Source organism: Rosa chinensis, chromosome 5 (assembly GCF_002994745.2).
Source record: "Rosa chinensis cultivar Old Blush chromosome 5, RchiOBHm-V2, whole genome shotgun sequence".
NCBI lineage: Eukaryota > Viridiplantae > Streptophyta > Magnoliopsida > Rosales > Rosaceae > Rosa > Rosa chinensis.
The window spans coordinates 11,709,565-11,733,814 of record NC_037092.1 but is presented as its reverse complement, the minus strand read 5'-3'; the positions used below and the strand labels follow the sequence as shown (position 1 = coordinate 11,733,814).

The following is a 24,250-nucleotide window of genomic DNA, read 5'->3' as shown; positions in this document are numbered from 1 at the left end:
ATAATCGTAACAGAAATATTAAATATATATAAACATCACAAGGGTACAGCTGGAAGAAAAAGTGAGAGTTTGTGCAAGTGAGAAAGAAAGAGACAGATACTTGTGTGAAAGGGAAAGGAAATAATTAGCTGGGGTTTTGGGGAAGTATTTTGGTAGAATCGGGGTGTATGAGCATTATCCCTTATTAATTTTCAGGAAATAACCTGGGACGACCCAGTAGTCTTGAAAAGAAAGCTAGCTAGAGCATAGAATGAAGTTGTCCAGAAACTTCCCATGTCATGACTACGAAAGGCTGACTAGGGAATACTGCTTTACTCATCATCAATAATACAACTATTTGATGCCAATACTCCTCCTAGGCCTTAGACAAAAGAGGAAACCAGAGTTTTTATAAGCAGCAACCTTAGAAAATAAGAGTTTTTGTGCGCAACCTTAGAAAATTTCAATTTTTTTTTGTAATTGGTTCTTAGTTTCTTACATATATTAGAGTGATATTTAAAATATTTTTTAAACTAGTTTTTGAGTACCATATTAACAGAAATATATTGAAATTTTCATCGACACTTGAAATTTTCGAAGTACTAAAATTTCGAACCTCGCTTGAAGTACTAATTCAACTCAAATGGAAAAGAAAATATGCAAGTTAAGAACACATGCATGATGATAATATCATAAAACATGCAAAGTAGTATACATTGAAATTAATATTCTGGACAACACTTCACTTCCAATGTGGTAATTAATCAATTATCTCGACATTAACTTGAATACGCATGCTGTCGATCATACCCTCTAGATCTTCCAAGGAGGATTTCCAGCAGTCATCTACGTATTGCGAGAGGAAAATTTCGTTTAAGACAACTTAAATCTACTTAATTGGCAGCTTGACATGATCTTAATGTCTAGAAATTGACATAAACTAGTAAAGCAAAACAAGTTGCAACTACTACTACAACTTGTTACCAAGGTCATCAACTAAAACGGAAAACGACTTGTCAAATTTACACAGAATAATTCGTTAGTTGCATAAAATTATCGATGAAATTTTTGGTTTTAATTACTCATATCCCCGCCAGTCATCTATAGTGATATGTGTTAAAAAAACAAAAAATTAAAGACCAAATTCGATCAAATTACTGTTAAAATCAGATGGAGACCATATAAATAAGATTATTTCGTCTTTTCATCATAGAGTAATGCTAGGTGAACTACTTTTTGGGGAACCACCTAGAGCCCACCTTAGGTGGCAGCAGCTTATGTGGCGTATCCATATCATTAAAGCATAATTTCTGATTTTTATATTTCTATGTTTTCTTAATTACAAAAATTCCTTTTTTTTCTTTTTGTCTTTTTTACTTTCTTGATTTTATCTTTTAAACTTTATTTTTTTTTTCTTTGTGATATTATCTGGGCAATGTCTTCTCTATCAGACGTTGTTTTCTTTTCTCTTCCTCTCACCCCTCCTCAACCCTTCTTCAATTGATCAACGCCTTCTCAATTTGATATCGGTTTTCTCGCAAGTATCGTCAACAAACCCTCTGCCAAAACATGGTTAGTTCAATTGATCAACGCCTTCTCAATTTGATATTGGTTGATGATACTTGTGAAGAAACCGAGATCAAATTGAGAAGGCGTTGATCAATTGAAGAAAAGGTGAGAGGGTAGAGGAGGGGTGAGAGGAGGAGAAAAGAAAACGTCTTATAGAGAAGACGTTGCCCAGATAATATCACAAAGAAAAAAAATAGGGTTTAAAAGATAAAATCAAAAAGGGCTAAATACTCTTTAGTACCCTGTGGTTTGGGTCGAACATCAATTCAGTCTCTCGACTTTTAATTTCATCAAAAACACCCCTCACACTATCATTTTTCGTCATCATTCCGTTAAATTTAACCGTTAACTTACTGACATGGCATTCCAACTCAGCACAAGTGGGGCCCACATAGAAGCCAATTACCCAAAATAACCCTGACTCTATTCTAACCCATATGGCAGCCCCAAACACCATTATGCCTAAATTTTTGAGCCAACAAAAAAGAAAAAAACCATTACGCCTATATGTTCCCACCCATAATAATCTATATGCAGAATTGCACACAAAGTAAGAACATTGACTTATACATTCCAAAGTAACAACATTGACTTCAAAGTAATCAATATACATTGCAAAGTACTAATCTGCTATTGATTCCGAAAGCAACACCCACTCTTCATTTGAAGTTTAACAACATCATTCTTAAAATACCCAAAAAATAAGCAGCCCAAATGTTTGCCTTTCAAATAGCTCTAATCATCCTCCCAACAAATTAGAGCCAGCAACCTAGGTAGCACACACCAAGGTTGCACAAAAAAATGAAAAATGTTAGGCTTGCTTATCATTCCTCAAAGTTCCTCTTACTTTCCCCCTTGTTTGGAATTCTGCCTAATCCTCTGAGATGATCTGGAAGGTGTTGGAGCTTGGTCCTTTGATACTTTACCGGATGTAGGAGGCCTTGTGGTTGTTGAGGTAGATGTGGCAGTGGCAGCAGCTTTGGTGGACTTAGAATTTGTGGCAGCAGCAACTTTGGTACAGGTAGAAGTTCTGGCAGCAACAGCTTTTCTGGATGCCTTCAATTCAACCATTTTATCACCGTCATGACTGAAAGAGACTCACTGTTGCAATGTAACCATTCTTCATCACCTGTAAATTATAAACAAATATTTTATTAGCAACCTCATGCACAACCATACTGCCTTGGAAAATAAGCAAATAAATTGATGCACTACAGGACTTGGAGATTGGCATAAAAGTAATTGATGCACTACCAATTACAGCTTTGGTTTCGTGCTGCAGAATGGGGATTGACAACATAAACTAGATGAATTAAGAGCTCAACTCACCTCAAGTGCAATGTTTTGTTAACCATGTACAAAAGTAGATCCAAACGGATTGCTTGTAGAACCTTGTGTGTGGATGGCAGCTCGACCACAATCCCTAAGAATTTCCTGTGAGAAAGATCTTTTGTTACGACCGTAGTCTCAATCATGCACTTCAATAAACCCAGTTCAAAAAGGGTAATGTAACATCATGCAGTACACTAGGAGGTATGAAGGCATCTAACCCAAATCCTTAGTCCACTATTTGAAGTTTTTATTTAACAGTTTTTAAATACCAATGATTCTAGATACAGTCCTATATTGTAAAAAGCAATTTTACCTTTACATGCTCCCACTTTGTACTTGGTGTAATCTTGTGCGTGCAATTATTTACCTCATGCAAAACGTATAACTCTACCAGAAGGACGACCCAAGCAACTTGGCATTTAGACATCACATCAACAATACCTGCTTTTGATGTATCCCACAAGGATGGCCCAATTCAGTCCAAACATCCTGTAGAAAAGAGGAAACCATAAGCAAATGCACATAATGAACAACAGAACAGCAACAAAAGATGCCAAGCGAAAAGTAACTGGTGTAGTTCCATCAAGGCAATAGCGTTAAATAATTAAAGCTTGCAAATTCTTTAAAGCAAAAAGAAAACAAAAACAAAAAACAAAACAATGTCAATAGAATACCTTCTCTATCATGAACGCAATCTGTATACTGGCTAGGAATAGGAAAAGCAAAGGAAAACCCGTGCATAGCCATGGTTGGTTTTAAGTTAGTGACACAAAACAGGCTCCAACTTGTAAGATAAACATGTCAGGAAATGAAAAACAATGAAAAGTGAAGATAGGGTATTTTATTAACATATTGGGTAAAATAGATTATAGACACCTCTACCTTGATCATAAATTCCAGGACATGTTGGCCCAAACAAGGCATAAACAACTATGAAAGTCGCCAGAGTGGATGGCCCTCTGAAAGTAGATATGAAGTTCAATAATCTACATCATGGCATATGTGATTATATACCCAAAGCAAGAAGAAAGTAACCCACCAATCAAAGACGTGGCATAGAGCATCTGAAGTTGCTCTATGTCAAATATTTCAACAAGACGGAGCCTCTGTGACAGGAATTAAGTTTTTTTTTTTTTTTCGAACAGAAGTAATTGCAATAAAACTTGGAACCAAGAACAAACAAAAACAAAGAAGAGATAACACCCATGCCCAAAACACGTAGGGAACATGTGAGCTAACACGTAGGGAACATAGAGATAAAACCCATGACAGGAATTAAGTTAGACAGGCACAGTTGTAAACATAACAATCCAACCAAAATGGCAATCCACAGACATATTCACCTTGCATAATAAAACAAATGAAGACAAAGTATGAAAAGATCATAAAAGTACACTAACTTTCAGCAGCTAAAATATGAAAATATCAGAAAAATACAGCAACAATAACCAAAAATTGGTATGAGGACCTAAATCCTATATATCTTCTAAATCCAATTCTGAAATTTTGAAACCCTCAACCTCAAACTCTAACACCGAAGCCCTTTAATCCCAATTTTCAAGATTTGAAACGAAATCCAGAAACCCTTTTTCCCAATTTCGAAATTTGGAACCCTAATTTCAAACCTTAAACCTGAAACTCTTTAATCCCTAAACCCTAAAGATTTGACCACCATAATGCAAAACCCAAGACACAAACTCACCGTAATGAGGGATTTCATCTCCATCCTTTGTTTTTCACTTCGAGCACGTTGTCGGCCATGTCTAAATCTTCTCCAGCTTTCAATTAACCTTCTCCTTATCGATCTTTTGGGTGTCGCTTTCAATCATATTAGCCTTCTTCTTCTTCGCGCATTCGATTCTTTATGTTTTCTCCAGATTTTTTTACTTTCTCCAAACAGGCTTGATTTGAGACTGTGTTAGGGGTTTGGGTCACGTAATGGGGAGCCGCAATAGGATTTGAGGCTCTGATATGGGTTAGAATAGAGGCAGGGTCATTTTGGGAATTTGACTTTCATGTGGGACCCACTTGTGCTGCGTCAGAACTGCATGTCAGCAGTTTAACGGCTGAATTAGACGAAATTATAACGGAATGATCTATTAGACGAGAAATGGTAGTGTGGGAGTGTTTTTGATGAAATTGAAAGTCGAGGGACTGAGTTGATGTTCGACCCAAACTACAGGGTACTAAACAATATTTTGCCCAATAAAAAAAGTAAAAAAGAAAAAAGAAAAAAAAGGAATTTTTGTAATTAAGAAAACATAGAAATATAAAAATCAGAAATTATGCTTTAATGATATGGATACGCCACATAAGCTGTCACCTAAAGTGGGCTCTAAATAGTTCTCCAAAAAGTGGTTCACCTAACATTACTGAAATCTTAACCACGACTCCTTTCTCAACTCGAGTAGGTTGAGCTAATGCACCTATGGCTCATGCGGGTGCAAATTTTCGCTCAAATTGAAAGATATGTACCATATCAACGTACTTGAACAAAAATAATTTTTGCCTAATCAGAAAACAAATCACACGTACGCAGTAGGGTCCCTAATGGACATTATTCTGGCTTGGCTGAGGGGGCAAAATTTGAGACCGATTGATCTCACCACCTGTGCTTGACTTTGAGGACGTACGCCATCACTCATTGTCTCATTGATATAATCTCTAACTCTATTTACTGCTTGCATCTAAATTAATACATAAAATACATACGAGTGGGTTCGGGAAGTAATTAAGAGGGACGACCAAGACATTTCATTACCAAGTCTTCCTTCTATTTGTCTACAAAAAGCGAGGCTTGCAAGCATAACTTCACTCGTAAGAAATACAGTTTATACATTTACACCTCTCAATTTGAGTACTAAATCAATTGGTGCAAGCAGGTTACTAAGTATGCAATTCATACTGGTAGCGGTACTGGTTCTCTTCACATTTGCGGCCGCGGCCGAAGAAGCAGTAGCAGCTGAAGCCGTCCTGCCTCAAGCCAAGCCTGGCTGCACTGACCGCTGTGGCAACCTCACCATTCCATATCCATTTGGCATAGAGCCTGATTGTTACATGACAGAAAACTTTTCTGTTAGTTGTAACACATCCACTAAACCCCCGACAGCAACGTGGGAGGATAGTCCCATCGTTATTAACAACATATACCTGGCTGAAGGTGAGATGCAAATAATGCACTACGTAGCCTACGATTGCTACGACAGCCAGGGCCCGACTGAGTCCGACAAACCATTGCTCACCGTGCCTCCTTTCACCGTCTCTCATACTAGAAACAAGTTCATTGCCGTTGGTTGCGATACTTATGCACTTTTCAGAGGTTACCGTGCAGACGAAGAGAGGAACATCATGACCGGATGCATGTCCATGTGTGACAACCTTGACAGCGTTGAACAGTCTTGCTCCGGGGTTGGGTGTTGCCAAACTGACATCCCTAGAGGACTTGAGAACTGCACTCTCACACTGGCTAGCTACTATAATCATACATACATACTGGAGTTCAATCGATGCAGCTATGCCTTCTTTGTGGAAAAAGACGAGTTTACGTTTTCCCCGAATACAAGTTTTAAAGACCTCTCCAACACTGAAAAGCTTCCCATGATTCTTAATTGGGAAATTGGGGAAGGGCCATGTGATGAAGCTCAAAAGAAAGATGATTATGCATGCAAGGCAAATAGTAAGTGTGTCAATCGGACCATCAGCGATGAGCTATCTGGTTATATTTGTCAATGCCAGCCGGGTTATCAAGGGAACCCCTACCTTCCTGATGGATGCCAAGGTGAAATATGCAAATAACAATTTATAGTGTATGTGTGTGCGCACTTTTCATTTAATTTTTTTGTATTTAATATATTTGAGGGTGTGTGTTTGTGTGATTCAGTTGCTGCAGCAGGAAATTAAAGCTCAAATTTGGGAATTTACCTGATTGTACACAAATGAGTTTTCCTGGTTTTCTTTTCAGATATTGACGAGTGCAAGGTTTCAAACCCATGCACCAATGGAAGGTGTGAAAATTCACCTGGAAGTTACTCTTGTTTGTGTGACAAAGGGTACAGAAGCAATGGAACCAATAATCAAAGTTGTATTAAGGAGGTTCCTAAAAATCAACCAAAGACCACGCTCCTGCTCCTGCTTATTGTATCATTGAGTATGTACAATTTCCATAATAGCACGCTACACGCATCATATGATCATAGCCTAAAGCCTAAAGCCTAAAGTCTAACCTAAACTTTATTTGAGCAATTATGCACACAAATTCATTTACCTTCAGCTAAATTTGACCCAAACTGAAGTTCTCATGTCTATTTCTTAAAACAGAAATTAAAAAAGAGAGAGAGAATATGCATTAAATTTGCGGACTAAGTATTCTGTTTCCTTTTCAGTGATTTGAATATATATTGGAAGAAGCTTTTACCTATAGATGTTTTCCCCTGCTTATACTACTGACCTTTTAAAAGCGTAGAAAGTTTGATTGATCTAAAATATTTACTAATTAAGAAGAAACAAATAAAAAAAACTAAAGAATTTCATTGCGAGCCCATTATAACAAATCTCCCTATATCGCCATTAGAAATAAAGTCTGTTTTGCCTCAATAACCACCATTATTATTGATTGTTGCTATATATGTGCAGGTGTAACTGGCGGCTTCTTAGTTCTATTTGTTGGAATTTCATGGATATGTTGCGGAATAAAGAAAAGAAAATTCATGAAACTCAAAGAAAAGTACTTTAAAGAGAATGGTGGCTTATTGTTACTACAGAAACTCGCTAATAATGGAGGCTCAGTGGAGACAACAAAAATATTCACCACAGAAGAACTAGAGAAGGCAACAAACAATTACCATGAGAGTAGAGTCCTTGGAGAAGGAGGCTACGGAACAGTTTATAAAGGGGTACTACTTGACAACAAAGTGGTTGCCATAAAGAAGTCCAAAGGTGGTACCTCGATCCAGAGTGAACAGCTTGTTAATGAGGTGGTTGTTCTTTCCCAAATCAACCACAGAAATGTGGTGAAGCTACTAGGTTGTTGTTTAGAGACAGCAGTACCTTTACTAGTATATGAGTTTGTCACCCATGGCACTTTATATGAGCACATTCATAGAAAAAGATCACTACTGTCATTCGAACTACGAATGAAGATAGCTGTTGAAACAGCAGGAGCACTAGCATACTTACACTCCTCTATATCCACGCCAATCATACATCGAGATGTGAAAGCAGCAAATATACTCCTAGATGATAATTATACAGCTAAAGTGTCGGACTTTGGAGCTTCACGGTTGGTTCCTTCAGGTCAAAATGAAATACAAACTTTAGTGCTCGGGACATTTGGCTACCTAGACCCAGAATATTTGCAGTCAAACCAACTAACAGAAAAAAGTGATGTCTACAGCTTTGGAGTTGTCCTAGTGGAGCTACTAACAAGCAAAGTGGCATTTTCTAATGATAGATGCTTAGCAAGCATCTTTGTTTCTTCCATGGATGAAGATTGCTTAAAACAAATTCTTGATGATGCCATAGTGAATGAGGGAAACATTGAGACAGTAGAAAACGTGGCGAGTCTCGCAAAAAGATGTTTGAGGGTAAAAGGGGAGGAAAGGCCTACCATGAAAGAAGTTGCCATGGAGTTAGAGGGAATGACAATTACGGCATAGCATCCATGGGGAAAGAATGCCATGTTTTGTCCAGAGGAGAATGAGTACTTGCTTGGGTCACCTTCAGACAGTTATGTTATGGATGTTAGAGGAGGTGATCGCAATTCTAGTGGTTTAACTACTGGTTATGACAGCATGCAAATCCAGATGTTGATGCCACGTGGTGATGGACGATAGTTGGCGTGTTCCACTGTTCCTCATGATTTATATACCACGTATCTTTAGGGACGGTTGTAATCCTTGTTTCATTTCTAGCAGTGCCTTATCAAATAAGCGTATGTAAGCATACTGTTAATGAGAATGTAAATTAAGTGTGTCTTATATAGATGTTGTTATGAATTCTTTCCCTACATTTTGTTCGCAATGCAATAAAACAAGCAGGCATATAACAGTATTGATTTTTAAGCTTAATTTTGAACTGTACATCCTAATCAAGGGTGTAGACTATCATCATGAACAGGCATTCCTATGATTAATTTACTCAACATATATAGTTCATCATTCTACTAATAGTGAGGGACTTCCTGATCAAATAGTAGCCATTTCAAGGACTGGAACCAAATTAACAGACAAGTAAGTTGGACCGCCCCCTTCATCTAGAACCTTGCCTTGGGAAATCTCATACAATATGAGTCAGCGTGCCTGCAAAAGGTAATCCTTGTCAAAATATCATCTTTCCGACAACGAAGATAGTATGACAATAGAAGCCATGCAATTTACAGATTTAAAGCTTCCCCATTCAATCTAATGAAGAATGAATCACGGACCAACGAGAAAGCAAAAGTATGTATTTACATATAATCAAAAAGCTGAACTCAGCGAGAAGCTGAAGTGCTTACTGCAATGTAGTCAGAGTTGGGGGAATACACCATTGAAACAGAAACAGAGTGGGATAACCTGCAAAGTTCCAGTTTAGTTTCCGGTCATCAGTTTCCTCAGAAACTCGTATCATACTAACAAAAACACTGCTGTATAGAAATTACAAACCTTTGATATTAGGAGATGGGATTTGGCCAGTGGCGGATCTAGGATTAGAAAATGGGGTGGGCTAGATATTCAAGTGTCTTTTTTTGGGCGAAGCCCAAACTTTTTTTCGGTATAACTATGTACAAATATAAGAAGTATCGTATTGTATTGACGTCAACGAAGGCCGAGAGGCGAGAATATTTGGAAGAAAACAAGCGGTGACTGATAGGCTATAGAAACTAGAGTGAAAAACCTTAGAGAAGAAGAAAATGAGGGCTCAATTTCTAATGAGTAATGGAATTAATGGACGAAGAGGAGACTGGAGACTGGTCCCTAATTATTTTTGGGTGGGCTTCAACATCAAAACGACAACATTTTAATGATACTATATATAGAAATTTTTTTTCTTCAAAATTTTAGGGCGGGCTTGAGCCCTCCCCATCAACTATGTGGATCCGCCAGTGGATTTGGCTGCGAGACCCAGGGAGGAGGAGACGAAAGGTCGACGGTTGTGGTCCCCCGCTTGTTTTGTTCCTCCGTACGGGAAGGAAGTATCGGAGACGGTCTCTGTTCAGATCCTATTAGGCCCATCGGTATTGAGTTTGGGCTTTTGGGCCTTAACATTGGTATTCGATTGGATAGAAAAACCTTTCACTCTCAGTCTTTTGTGTTTTAAGATGAAGAGACGTGGTTTCAAAAGATAGAGCTCTGTAAAGCGGATCCGGATTCTCAATTATGTTTATTGTAGGCATGACAGAAGTTGCCAGGGAGTTGCACAGTACATTAATGAATCGAAATGTCACCAGCTGACGAGCTCCTTAGAGTTGTAAGCTAACTTGAAATAAGAATATTAATTTATCGAACTGGTCTAATCAATGTATAAGCACACAAATCTATATAAAGTAGAAGTCTATCGGAAAGAAAACACAGCTGAAAAACAAAACACACCAATTGTGAAAAGATTCATCTAGGCACGTTAATTTCAGTTGTTAACGTTAGAATCCGAGGGGACTCTAGTTAGCTATAAATAAAGAAAGAGAGAGAGAGAGAGAGAGAGAGATTGACACAAGATGTATAGTGGTTCGCCTCCGCATGAGCGGGAGACTACGTCCACTTGAAAGCTATACTAGTGTGTCGAGCCTTGCGGCCTAACAAGATTACAAGAGATGTAATGAATGTCTTGAGTTGTGGGAGGAGGCATTCCTTTTATAGATGAAGGAATGCTTCTCATTTACTTGTTCTTCGATGTGGGACAAGCAAAGTTACTATTATAGTCTATTCAACATGTAGAAAGCTATGTTATGGGGGCATCTTGGCAAGGGCGGAAAGGTGGCTTCCCGGTGGCGGATTTGTGACTTCCGGATACCGCCGCGTAGCCTGAACATAGGGCTACACGATGCATGTCTCGGTTGGGCCTTGCCATGTCTTGTGGATGTCCCAAAGTAGGTGTTACTTATGCTTGGTGATGTAGTAAATACTCCATATTGTTAGAGGTATGTACATCAGTAAAATTTGGGGATAGTATAGCAAGTTCAACCAGTACATATTTTATAGGGAGAATTTTACAAATGGTCACTCAATTATGACCCCGAGTAAGAGGAGCTTCTTGGTTGGGGAGTTATAACCACGAAGTCATCAAGCATAAGTAACCGGGCGGCACGGAGCCCCTACAAGTCCCCGAACTCCGTAAGCAAGAAGGGACTCGTTAACCTGCACAACAAAGACAAAAAACAGGCATATGTAGAATGCTCGTTGCATTGGGCAACAAATATGAGTTGCAATGATATGCGTTGGCATAAATGAACGTATGGGGTGCGTGATACATGTTGATGTATGGCGCCGAGTACGATCAAATATGACGTACAAACTCGAGAGCGCGTATGGTCGTGTGAGCATATGGATTGCATATGATAAATGTAAGTTGTATGAGCGCTGCGAAGGTAAACGTTTGTAATTCGTGAATGATGAATACGTGAACGCTTAAGTTTGTTTGGTTGTCGCTCATATTAATGGAACGCGAAAAGAATTCAATTTGTCACGGGCGACAAATGGTAGAAGAATTCAATGTTCCATTAACGTGTGGTGTGTCGAGTAGACGTGTGTAAAGTTCGAGGATTGCCGGGAAGGCATGAGCGGTAAGCTCGGGGGTGCTGGGAAGGCATGAGCGGGAAGCTCGTGAGCGGAAGCTCAAGGGTGCCGCGAAGGCGTGAGCGGGAAGCTCGTGAGCGGAAGCTCAAAGGTTGCCGGGGAGGCGTGAGCTGAAGCTCGGGGTGCCGGGAAGGCATGAGCGGGAAGCTCGTGAGCGGAAGCTCAAAGGTCAAAGGTTGCCGGGGAGGCATGAGCGGGAAGCTCGTGGGTGCCGGGAAGGCATGAGCGGAAGCTCGGGGTGCCGGGAAGGCATGAGCGGGAAGCTCGTGAGCGGAAGCTCAAGGGTTGCCGGGGAGGCATGAGCGGAAGCTCGGGGTGCCGGGAAGGCATGAGCGGAAGCTCGTGAGCGCTCGTGAGCGGAAGCTCAAGGGTTGCCGGGGAGGCGTGAGCGGGAAGCTCGTGAGCGGAAGCTCAAGGGTTGCCGGGGAGGCATGAGCGGAAGCTCGGGGTGCCGGGAAGGCATGAGCGGAAGCTCGGGGTGCCGGGAAGGCATGAGCGGAAGCTCGTGAGCGGAAGCTCAAGGGTGCCGCGAAGGCGTGAGCGGTAAGCTCGTGAGCGGAAGCTCAAGGGTTGCCGGGGAGGCGTGAGCGGGAAGCTCGTGAGCGGAAGCTCAAGGGTGCCGCGAAGGCATGAGCGGTAAGCTCGTGAGCGGAAGCTCAAGGGTGCCGCGAAGGCGTGAGCGGTAAGCTCGTGAGCGGAAGCTCAAGGGTGCCGCGAAGGCGTGAGCGGTAAGCTCGTGGGTTGCCGGGAAGGCGTGAGCGGTAAGCTCGTGAGCGGAAGCTCAAGGGTGCCGCGAAGGCGTGAGCGGGAAGCTCGTGAGCGGAAGCTCAAGGGTGCCGCGAAGGCGTGAGCGGTAGCTCGGCGGTGCGGCTGAAGCACGGGCGCGAAAGCGTGGCGGTGCCGCTGAAGCACGGGTGCGAAAGCGTGGCGGTGCCGCTGAGGCACGAGCGCGAAAGCCTGGCGGTGCCGCTGAGGCACGAGCGCGAAAGCCTGGCGGTGCCGCTGAGGCACGAGCGCGAAAGCCTGGCGGTGCCGCTGAGGCACAAGCGCGAAAACCTGGCGGTGCCGCGAGGCACGAGCGCGAAATAGTGGCGGTGCCGCTGAGGCACAAGCGCGAAAGCCTGGCGGTGCTGCGAGGCACGAGCGCGAAATCGTGGCGGTGCCGCTGAGGTACAAGCGCGAAAGCCTGGCGGTGCCGCGAGGCACGAGCGCGAAATCGTGGCGGTGCCGCTGAGGCACAAGCGCGAAAGCCTGGCGGTGCCGCGAGGCACGAGCGCGAAATCGTGGCGGTGCCGCTGAGGCTTTAACGGGTAGCTCGAAGGTGATGCCCTGAGGCATGAGCGTGACCGTTGCTAATTATGCTAGGCTGTATGTACAAGTCCCCGAAGTCCCCAGTCAAGGAGGGTGTTCTTGCGGGTTGATACCAAAGCGTAGCTTTGTGCCGTATATCAAGCATAATTAGTGCGAGTGCGTCGTCCATCTAGAATTGGTTGGAGCGAACGCTTTTGCCCTTTCGGGTGGGCCCCTGCTAGGCCCGCCAGGGAGTCCCCCACTCCTGGCTATAGACCTCCGTATGGTCGGAAAATTGTTTGATGAGGGGAGCTGCGCGGAGCAGAGGGTGTTGGGTAGCGAGCCCAATCTTAGATACCCAAGCGTCGGGGTTAACTGCCGGATCAATGGCTGCCGTGGGCTGTGTTAACTAGTCCCTAGCTGTTTTCTCGGAAGAGAAACTTGACTGCAATGCCGCGTAGCGGTCATTGTCATGATGAGGCGTTGCCTTACCGCTTGGCGGTTTGAATGAAAAAAAATGATAAACACATAGAGCAAGTAATAAAATTTTGTTTGAGTGTCCCATACTTATTTAATTTTGCAATTAAAATAGAAGCATGGCATATGTGTATAGCATGTACTTGTAATGTGGATGCTAATATCATTTTTGCATTTTTTGTAGATATGCTAACGGGTCATTGAGATCGGTATGTGAAGCATGGCATATCTAGCATGTGAGGTCTAGAAAGTGTTGCCAAATCTACGAAATGTTGTTGGCATGCTCAAAAGTTTATGGAAGCATGTAAAAGCATATCAAGTGTGATATTCTATAAGCATGCTTAGAAGTAGTAAAAGCATGTGATTGGCATGGCATTAGCTCAATTTGAAAGAACGTAAAAGATAAGAAATGGTGACTTATCTTATGCCGGTTTGGAGGCTAGCGGAGGTGCTCGGCGGTGAACTCCTAGCGGTGACCTTCCAGCGGTGCCGCTCGGTGGTGACCCTCCAGCGGTGAACTTCGAAGTTGGGCGGTGAACTTCCAGCGGTGAAGTTCGACGGTGAACTTCGAGTGGTGACCCTCCAGCGGGGCCGCTCGGCGGTGACCCTCCAGTGGTGAACTTCGAAGTTGGGCGGTGAACTTCCAGCGGTGAACTTCGAAGTTGGGCGGTGAACTTCCAGCGGTGAACTTCGAAGTTGGGCGGTGAACTTCCGCTCGGCGGTGAACCTCCAGCGGTGCCGCTCGGCGGTGACCCTCCAGCGGTGAACCTCCAGCGGTGAACTTCGAAGTTGGGCGGTGAACTTCCAGCGGTGAACTTCGAAGTTGGGCGGTGAACTTCCAGCGGTGAACTTCGAAGTTGGGCGGTGAACTTCCAGCGGTGAACTTCGAAGTTGGGCGGTGAACTTCCGCTCGGCGGTGAACCTCCAGCGGTGCCGCTCGGCGGTGACCCTCCAGCGGTGAACTTCGAAGTTGGGCGGTGAACTTCCAGCGGTGAACTTCGAAGTTGGGCGGTGAACTTCCAGCGGTGCCGCTCGGCGGTGACCCTCCAGCGGTGCCCGGAGGCTGGCGGAGCGGAGCGTTTGGCCAGCGGAGGTGGTTGGCGGAGAAATGAACGCTGGGTGCCATGGCAACGAGCTGTCAATTGGAGCTGGCGGAGGATGATGCTTGGAGGGTGCGTCCAGCCGTGGATGGCCAGCAGAGGGCGTCTAGCCAAGGATGTCTAGCGGAGGTTGTCCAGCGGAAGGGATGTGCCAAATTTTTTTTTTTTTTTTTTTTTTTTTTTTTTTTGATGGTCGTTGACCATTGTTGGGCGTTGACCAGATGTTGATCAGCCCTGTTCGGCGTTGACTTTTGTGAGTTGGGCGTTGACCGACTCCGCCGGGCGTTGACCGGCTCCGCTGGGCGTTGACCAGCTCCGCCGGGCGTTGACCGGACCCGCAGGGCGTTGACCGGACCCAATTTGATGTTGAATGAGCGTCGACTCGACATTTTCGGGTCAAAGTTCGTGGTAGGTGACGAAGCCCTTGTGTGTCGGCTTCCCACAGACGGCGCCAATGTTAACGTTAGAATCCGAGGGGACTCTAGTTAGCTATAAATAAAGAAAGAGAGAGAGAGAGAGAGAGAGAGATTGACACAAGATGTATAGTGGTTCGCCTCCGCATGAGCGGGAGACTACGTCCACTTGAAAGCTATACTAGTGTGTCGAGCCTTGCGGCCTAACAAGATTACAAGAGATGTAATGAATGTCTTGAGTTGTGGGAGGAGGCATTCCTTTTATAGATGAAGGAATGCTTCTCATTTACTTGTTCTTCGATGTGGGACAAGCAAAGTTACTATTATAGTCTATTCAACATGTAGAAAGCTATGTTATGGGGGCATCTTGGCAAGGGCGGAAAGGTGGCTTCCCGGTGGCGGATTTGTGACTTCCGGATACCGCCGCGTAGCCTGAACATAGGGCTACACGATGCATGTCTCGGTTGGGCCTTGCCATGTCTTGTGGATGTCCCAAAGTAGGTGTTACTTATGCTTGGTGATGTAGTAAATACTCCATATTGTTGGAGGTATGTACATCAGTAAAATTTGGGGATAGTATAGCAAGTTCAACCAGTACATATTTTATAGAGAGAATTTTACAAATGGTCACTCAATTATGACTCATTCGACACTTTGGTCACTCAAGTTTCAAATATATTACTTTGGTCACTCAACTATTACACTGTCAATCACTGTAGTCACTTTGTTAATTTTTTTTCATTAAAAAAAATACTCCTTGGGTGACTAAAGTGATTGACAATGTAATAGTTGAGTAACCAAAGTGATATATTTGAAACTTGAGTGACCAAAGTATCGAATGAGTCATAATTGAGTGACCACTTGTAAAATTTTCCCTATTTCATAAGATAGGTGTTTTAAAGTTGAGAAAACTTCAGCTACCGTCCCCAAACTATGCTGCCAAGGCCAATTTGATACCCGAACTCTCAAAAGTATCAATGTGATACCCAAAGTCGTATTTTGACATCAACGTGATATTTCTGTCAAAAATCTCTAACGGTTCCGTTTGTTTGCTGACGTGGCAAGCACGTGGCCCCCTAAAAAAAGTGCAATGACCAATTTACCCTTTTTTTTATTAATTCATTTTTTTTCTTTTCATTTCTTTTTCTTCTTCTGGGATCGATCGCTCTCTCTCTCTCTCTCTCTCTTCCTTTCCTAATCTACTCCTCTCTCCTTTCTATCACAAAAAGGCAGATCGAACCAGAAGCACCTGCGATGCATGAAAGTGGATTCCGATGGCGAAGCGAACCAACCACCTCTGCACCAATCCCAATTCCGATCCGAACCAACCACCCCAAGATGACAATTCCCTCATAACCCAAGTCCTCCAACTCCCAATGAGAAAGACTGGAACTTTGACCAACTGCACACCCTCCTCTTCCCCAACTCAACCTCTCCTTCTCTTCGCTCCCTTTTCCTCATCACTCGTCGCCTTGGCGCTCCCTCCAAAGCCCTCAAATTCTTCAATTACGTCTCCGAAAACGTGGCCGGAACCCCTCCAGGATCCAAGGCTCTGCTCTCCTCTGCATTCCAGGCCCTTTTGGAGCTCACATTGCGGGAGCCCACCTCGGAAAAGAAGCTCTTTGAGCTTTACAATATGGCCAAGGACCGGAATGTCCCGCTGAATCTCAAGGCCGCAGGTCTGCTTGTTCGGTCCATGGGCGCGGCTGGGATGGAGGACGAGGCTCTCACAATGTTTAACGAGCTTCATTTGGGGTTGAAAACTACTCATATTTGCAATGTGGTGATTAGGTTGTTGCTGAAGATTGGGCGAGTAGATGATGCATTGAAGGTGCTCGACGAAATGCTTCACCCAGGAGCAAAGTTTCGGGTTGATGACTTTACCGGCGATGTTGTGATCGGCTCATTATTGAGGAGAGAGCAGATAGGGAGGAGTGTCAGTGAGGAAGAAATTGTGGAGTTGGTGTCGAAATTTGGTAAGCATGGTGTGTTTCCAAATAACACAATACTTACGAAATTGGTCATTGTTTTGTGTAGGAATAGGAAGGTTTGTATTGCTTGGGATGTTTTACATGATGTCATGAAGATGGGTGGTGCTGTAGAAGCTGCTTCGTGCAATGCGCTTTTGACAGCTTTGGGAAGAGCTAATGATTTTAAGAGAATGAGTGAGCTTATGGCGAAGATGGAAGAGATGGGCATTAAGCCCGATGTTATAACTTTTGGTATTCTTATTAATCAGTTATGCAAGTCTAGGAGAATAGATGCTGCCTTGGAGGTGTTTGAAAAGATGAGTGGAGGGGTAAAGGGGGTTTCCGCTGAACTAGATGTGATCGTCTATAACACTCTGATTGATGGACTTTGCAAAGTGGGAAGGCAGGAAGAAGGATTGCGTTTGTGGATTCTGATCTGCCTTTTTGTGATAGAAAGGAGAGATGAGTAGATTGGGATAGGAAGAGAGAGAGAGAGCGATCGATCCTAGAAGAAGAAGAAGAAGAAAAAGAAATGAAAAGAAAAAAAAATGAATTAACAAAAAAAAGGGTAAATTGGTCATTGCACTTTTTTTTGGGGGGGCCACGTGCTTGCCACGTCAGCAAACAAACGGAGCCGTTAGAGATTTTTGACGGAAGTATCACGTTGATGTCAAAATACAACTTTGAGCATCACATTGATACTTTTGAGAGTTCGGGTATCAAATTGGCCTTGACTTTTTCCTTTCCTTTGGGAACCAATTTCCCTTCCTTGGCTATCCCAAAGGCAGGAAAGGAAACACTTTCCTTTCCCAATGCCCAGATTCTAGGAAACAAACATGGCCTTAGAGTAGATGATTTTAGTGACTGATTTTGGGATTGTGGATTTCTTTGTGGATGTTGAGATTGTTGGTTGTTTACTTGAGTTGAAAGAAATATGATTTAATAAATCAACCGTTCATTCTTGTTTACTCATACGAGCTTTGCAAAAAGCTTACCGAGTTTTGTGTTGTTGCAATCCCGGTACACTATTCAAACAGTGTAGCGGGTAATCCTACAGGTCAGGAGAATCAGGAAGGTGATCGAGCTGCGTAGAGTAGCTGTGTTGTGTTAATCTGAATTTCTTTTGTGAGGTGTGTTATGCTCATTTGAGCTTACATTTAAATTGGAGAGAGTGTGTTGTAATAATTAACTCGAGGTTTTCGAGGTTTGGAATTTGAGTGGCGTGTGGTGTGGTTGTTTATGGAAAAAAATTCAGAACGTTTATTTGTTTAAGTTGTTTAATTCATGTTTCAGATTTGAGTTGTTATAAAAAAAATCTGGGGCGTGACAATTTAAAACCTTGATTTTCTAGAAATCAGTAAGATCATAAACTTGTTGCTCTCATAAGAAGCAATACCTGACTGATGTTGGAACCAATTTACCACGCATACATGTATGCTGGTTCTGCACAACCTGTATCTATTTATTAAAGTTGGTTGCTAGTGTCTCGCCGTCCCTATTGATTCATCCTTTACCAAGTTCGTCCTGTCCTGTTGTATTTGCTTCTTGGAAATAACAGGATATTGCTGTGTACACAGACAAATCAGTGGTACGAGGTAGAAGACTTCCATTAGCTGCATGGATACTACCAAGTCATCCTTCCATATGCCTACAAAAGGACCTTGCTTGAATTTACTTTCCTCGCAAGCAATACATTATTTTCCAGCTTTCATCTGCGAGTGGTATCATGGCGGCCTTGCAGGGTATCTTGCTCATCATCCAACTCTCATTCGTAATCATCGGAGTACTGATTGTATCAACAACAGCAGCAGCACCTCAATTGCTGCCTAACTGCCCTGACAAATGTGGTAATCTTCCAGTCCTTACCCATTTGGCATGGCCGAAAGTTGTTACTGAGGAAATGCCTTCTTTGTCAATTGTAGCCAAGCAACCGATCCCCCAGTAGCATATTTGGCCAAAAATGGCACTGTCATCATTACCAACATATCCCTTGCTGCGGAAGAGTTGCAAATATAAAATTTGATAGCTCGAGATTGCTATAGTTCCTCAGCTCTGAGAACCAGAAGGAACAGCCCTGTGCTACGGCTGCCTTCTCCTTGCACCATCTCTGATACCAAAAACAAATTCATTGCCGTTGGTTGTGACACTCACGCAATTTTCAAAGGATTTCGAGGCACATTTTGGTCCATAACTGGGTGCATGTCAGTATGTAACAGCCTAGAAAGCGTTGATCAGAAATTCTTGCTCCGGGGTTGGGTGTTGCCAAACAAACATTCCTAGCGGACTGCATAACCGTACTGTGACACTGGATAGCTATAGCAATCATTCAGGTATATGGGACTTTAACCCTTGCAGCTTTACATTCATTGTTGAAAAGACACAGTTCAAGTTCTCCGGGAACACAAGTTTTCGACAACTGAACAGCACTACACGGCTTCCAATGGTTCTTAATTGGGCAATTGGGGACGAGCCAGACCCATGTGATGTGGCTCAAATAAGGCAGGATTTCGTATGCAAGCAAAATAGCAAGTGTCTGAATCCCACAAATAGGAATGGTTACATTTGCCGGTGCTTGGAAGGTTATGAAGGGAACCCATACCACCCAGATGGGTGCCAAGGTGATCTTTACATATACACAACAAATGGGAAATAAAGCTCAAATTGCCATTTAACCTGAATGACCTGATCAACCAATCTGGTATATGTGTGTTTTCATTTGTTTTCAGATATTGATGAGTGCAAGGATCCAAATCTCTGCAACCACGGAGAGTGCAAAAATTTGGCGGGAAGTTACACTTGTTTGTGCTCAAAAGGATACAAGATCGACAGCATGAATGACAAGAGTTGCATCAAAGAGAATCCCAAAAATAACTCAAAGATGACTCTCCTGCTTATTATTTCATTGAGTAAGTATACATACATGCCTCTATCCTAGAATTCAAACACAAACTCATTCAACAGTAACTATGCATCCAAACTTAGTAACCTTAAGCTAATTTGAATCGTAGCCCAGAATTTCCATAAATTTTTTCTTAAAAAAAGACAGTACATAGGATAAAACTGCTATGAGGTACACACTTTCTCCAATTTCAGTCACTTTCTTTCATAAATTTCTCTCCAATTTCAGTACCAACCATTTTTAACCAATATACGGTTGAACGTTTTAACAGAGAGAGAGAGAGAGAGAGAGAGAGAGAGAGAGAGAGAGAAGAGGGGACCTACTGTGAAAAACATTTCTGCTCAAATAGCTAGAAACCAGAGTCTTTCTTTTGTCAAGAACATATTCCACTAGAAAAAACAGAATTTTAACTTTTAACAAAAGGGGAAGGTAAAACCGACAAATCCTAAGCTCAATAGGCAAAGCCCAGCTAAACCAGACAGAAAATACTAAAACAAGAAGATAAACTATCTTTATGTCTATTTAAAGTATACTACACAGACAAAATATTAAATCTAATTTGGCCGTGATTTCAATTACATGCAGGTGTAAGTATAGGCTTATTGATTTTTTTTGTGGGGATTTCGTGGATATGTTGCGGGATAAAGAGAAGACAATACACTAAACTCAAAGAAAAGTACTTCAAAGAGAATGGTGGCTTATCGTTACTACAACAACTTGCTAGTCATGGAGGCACTGTGGAGACAACAAAAATCTTTTCCACAGAAGAACTTGAGAAGGCAACAAACAATTACCACGAGAGTAGAATCCTTGGAGAAGGAGGCTATGGAACAGTTTACAAAGGAATACTACCAGATGACAAAGTGGTGGCCATAAAGAAGTCAAAAGGTGGTGCCCCAACCCAAAGTGATCAATTTGTTAACAAGGTGATTGTTCTTTCTCAAATAAACCACAGAAATTTGGTGAAGCTACTAGGTTGTTGTTTAGAGACAGAAGTGCCTTTACTAGTGTATGAGTTCATCACCCATGGAACTCTTTATGAGCATATTCATAAAAAAAGATCGTCACTGTCATTTGAATTACGAATGAAGATAGCAGTTGAAACGGTAGAAGCACTGGCATACTTACACTCCTCAACTTCAAATCCAATCATACATCGAGATGTGAAAGCAGAAAATATACTCTTAGATGATGCTTATACAGCAAAAATATCAGACTTTGGAGCTTCAAGATTGATTCCATCAGGTCAAACTGAAATACAAACTTTAGTGCTAGGGACATTCGGTTACCTAGACCCTGAATATCTGCAATCGAACCAACTAACAGAAAAGAGTGACATCTACAACTTTGGTGTTGTCCTAGTGGAGCTACTAACAAGCAAAATGGCACTTTCTAAGGACAGATGCTTAACAAGCATCTTTATTTCTTCCGTGGATGAAGATTGCTTGAATCCAATTCTTGATGATGACATTGTGAACGAGGGAAACATTGAGTCAGTAAAGAATGTGGCCAGTCTTGCAAAAAGATGCTTGAGGGTAAAAGGGGAGGAAAGGCCTACCATGAAAGAAGTAGCAATGGAGCTAGAGGGAATGAGGATTACAGCAAAGCACCCATGGGGAACTAATGTTGGTTTCTGTCCAGAGGAAAATGAGTACTTGCTTGGGTTACTTGATTCAGATGCTTATGTTTTGGATGTTAGAGGAGGTGGTGGTAGTTCTAGTGGTTTAACTACTGGTACAGGGTATGACAGCATGCAAATACAAATGTTAATGCCTTATGGTGATGGACGATAGTGGATTGGCGTGTTGCTCCTTGTGTATTTATTATGTATTATTTAGGAATGGTTTTTTGAATTAAAGCAGTCTCCATACAATAAAATCATATGTAAGCACACTGTAATGTGAAATGTAAGTTAAGTGTCACCCTGCGTTTTCATTCCCTGGTTTTGTACTTGGTGCATATATAGCAGTGTACACTACAGGAATTAAGATTTCAAACAAACTCCGTACAACAAAACATTTCTTTCATCTCAAGCTGGAATTCATATGAATCAGCAGAATCAAGGCAACAAACATAGTTTCTAGTGATAGTGAAGCACTTACAGATCGTTGCCACTTGAATTGGGACACATTTTATTGGTAGCAAAGCACATATGCAAGCAATAAGGCATAGCACACAGTGTATAAGATTATAAACAAACACCTCGCATTAAAAGATTTCTTTCATCACAAGCAGCAATTCCTATGAAACAGTAGACTTAAGTCACTCAACATAGTTTCTAGCCAGTGATAGTGAAGGACTTACAGATCTCGTTGCCACTCGAATTGGGACACATTTTATTGGAAGCAAAGCTCATATGTAAGTAGCACCCAGATGACTGCGATCTTTCTGAGCCTGCAAACTGCCCCAAGGTAATCCCTGTCAAAAAAATATCATCTTTTTGACAACCAAGATGGCATTACATGCAATTTATAAATTCTAAAGTTTCTGAGTTTCCCTCTTTGTATTCAATCTAATGGAGAATTCAAAGAAATGGACTTTCATGTAATCCAAATGGACATTATAGACCAACGAGAAAGCAAACAATTGCTTGCATTTAATCAGAAAGCTTTGAATTAATTCTTGCCAAATTAAAAAGAAACCCAATTGCAAACTGCAATTTTAGTCAGGGATGGGAAAATTTTCTATCCACGTACTGAAACAGAATCAGCAAAATAGAAAGTACAAACCTTTTTCTCTAAGGAGACGCCGAGACATGGAGAGGAGGAGAGGAAAGGACGACGGTTGTGGTCTCCTGCTTGTTTGTTAAGGAGATTTCAGAAGCAGTCTCTGTTCGTACTGGGGAAGAAGAGTTCACTACCGGGTGTATGTCCCTATGCAAAAGGCTTGGCAATGTCGATAACTCTTGCTCCGGAGTTGGGTGTACAATCCCCAGCTTCAATAATCATTCGGGTATATGGAACTTTAACCCCTGCGGCTACGCCTTCATTGCAGAGCAAGGCCATTTCAATTTCTCCTGTGCGAGTTTTGATGAATTGAACAACACTGAACAGATTCCACTGGATTGCTAATTGGGCAATTGGGAAAGAGAAAGACCCCTGTGATGAAGCTCAAAAGAGGAAGGATTTCGCTTGCAAGGCTAAAAGCAGGTGCTTCAACAGGCCTGACAATGGGTCCATAGGTTACTTGTGCCAATGCTTGCCTGGTTACGAAGGAAACCCCTACCATCCAGATGGTTGCCAAGGTGATCTTTAATTTTTAGTTTACATACTCAAGCATTCAGCTAATATATATGCAACATTGCAATTTTTAGTTTACATACTCAAGCATTCAGCTAATTAATTGATTTGTGATATATTCCTTTCCTATCTTCCATTTCAGATATTGATGAGTGCAAGGCTCCAAACCTTGTGAGCAATTTGTCAACGAGGTAATCATTCTTTCTCAAATCAACCACAAAAATGTTGTGAAGCTTTTAGGTTGTTGTTTAGAAACAGAAGTGCCTATACTTGTACACGAGTTCATCACCCATGGCACTGTTCATGAGCACATTCATAAGAAAAGATCATCACTCTCATTTGAATTACGAATGAAGATAGCAGCTGAAGCAGCAGAGGCACTAGCCCATTTACACTCCTCAATTTCCACACCAATCATACATTGAGATGTCAAAGCAGCGAATATTCTGTTAGATGATAAATATACGGTAAAAGTGTCAGACTTTGGAGCTTCACGATTGGTTTCTTCAGGTGAAGCTGGAATACAAACTGTAGTGCTTGGGAGTTGGGACAATAGGATACCTGTGTTTAAGGATATGTGTATTGAGAGAGATTGATGAGAGAATTGTGTGTCATATTATTGAGAATAGGAGCCCTATATATAGGGATTACAAAGTACTAGTTCTAATGTTACAAGGAATACCAATCCGTGTAGGATTGGGAAATCTAGAACCTTCTCTCCTATTGCTACTCCTAGTTTGATAAGGCACACTAAATCGATATTCCTTCAACACTCCCCTTTGTGCCGCTCAAACTTGGTGGTGACGCTTCATCCGTTGCCTCGTTAAAAACCTTGCCAGGTAACAAAAACCCTGTGGGATAAAAATAACCCTGGTCGAAGGACAAAAAGAGCACAACACGTCCTTCACTCTTCGAGATCGAACATGTAGACATCATAACTCCCCCTGATGTTGATATCTCCCCCTGATTGCTACAATCGTGGGAGTTCGGATAACTTTCTTAATCCGATGCTCTTCACATGTTTCTCGAATGTGGATTTAGGTAGCGACTTAGTGAATAAGTCCGCTACATTATCCTCTGATCGGATTTGATTCACTTCAATCTTTAGAAGTGATTGTTGTTGCTGATTATAGAAGAACTTAGGCGATATATGCTTGGTGTTGTCGCCCTTGATGAAACCTAACTTCATTTGTTCAATATAAGCTGCATTATCC

General features: G+C 42.1%; 2 protein-coding genes and 2 long non-coding RNA genes across 4 annotated transcripts; 2 read left to right on the top strand and 2 right to left on the bottom strand.

Moving 5' to 3' along the window:
* Positions 1 to 2,158: 2,158 nt before the first annotated feature.
* Positions 2,159 to 4,840, bottom strand: LOC112165416. Its single transcript, XR_002922840.2, has 4 exons — positions 4,583 to 4,840; positions 3,194 to 3,369; positions 2,878 to 2,982; positions 2,159 to 2,677 (listed from the first exon to the last, which is right to left on the bottom strand). It is a non-coding gene; the product is annotated as an uncharacterized LOC112165416 (long non-coding RNA).
* Positions 4,841 to 5,758: 918 nt separating this feature from the next.
* Positions 5,759 to 8,796, top strand: LOC112165415 (wall-associated receptor kinase 2). The gene is made up of 3 exons (XM_024301901.2): positions 5,759 to 6,658; positions 6,842 to 7,027; positions 7,513 to 8,796. The coding sequence occupies exons 1-3, from the start codon at positions 5,773 to 5,775 to the stop codon at positions 8,532 to 8,534; spliced, it is 2,094 nt and encodes a 697-aa protein (XP_024157669.1). The 5' UTR covers positions 5,759 to 5,772; the 3' UTR covers positions 8,535 to 8,796.
* A 10,749-nt stretch (positions 8,797 to 19,545) lies between these two features.
* LOC112203156 (wall-associated receptor kinase 3) lies at positions 19,546 to 21,749 on the top strand. Its single transcript, XM_024344165.2, has 2 exons — positions 19,546 to 19,804; positions 20,383 to 21,749. The coding sequence occupies exons 1-2, from the start codon at positions 19,729 to 19,731 to the stop codon at positions 21,588 to 21,590; spliced, it is 1,284 nt and encodes a 427-aa protein (XP_024199933.2). The 5' UTR covers positions 19,546 to 19,728; the 3' UTR covers positions 21,591 to 21,749.
* Positions 21,750 to 21,980: 231 nt separating this feature from the next.
* LOC112164595 lies at positions 21,981 to 23,059 on the bottom strand. The gene is made up of 2 exons (XR_002922393.2): positions 22,527 to 23,059; positions 21,981 to 22,198 (listed from the first exon to the last, which is right to left on the bottom strand). It is a non-coding gene; the product is annotated as an uncharacterized LOC112164595 (long non-coding RNA).
* Between the last annotated feature and the right edge of the window lie 1,191 nt (positions 23,060 to 24,250).

Excerpts from the sequence above, each read along its gene's own strand:
- LOC112165415 (XM_024301901.2), top strand. The coding sequence starts at position 5,773 with ATGCAATTCATACTGGTAGCGGTACTGGTTCTCTTCACATTTGCGGCC. Across the intron at positions 6,659-6,841 it reads CCTTCCTGATGGATGCCAAG|ATATTGACGAGTGCAAGGTT; the intron begins GTGAAATATGCA and ends TTTTCTTTTCAG. Across the intron at positions 7,028-7,512 it reads CCTGCTTATTGTATCATTGA|GTGTAACTGGCGGCTTCTTA; the intron begins GTATGTACAATT and ends ATATATGTGCAG.
- LOC112203156 (XM_024344165.2), top strand. The coding sequence starts at position 19,729 with ATGAATGACAAGAGTTGCATCAAAGAGAATCCCAAAAATAACTCAAAG. Across the intron at positions 19,805-20,382 it reads CCTGCTTATTATTTCATTGA|GTGTAAGTATAGGCTTATTG; the intron begins GTAAGTATACAT and ends AATTACATGCAG.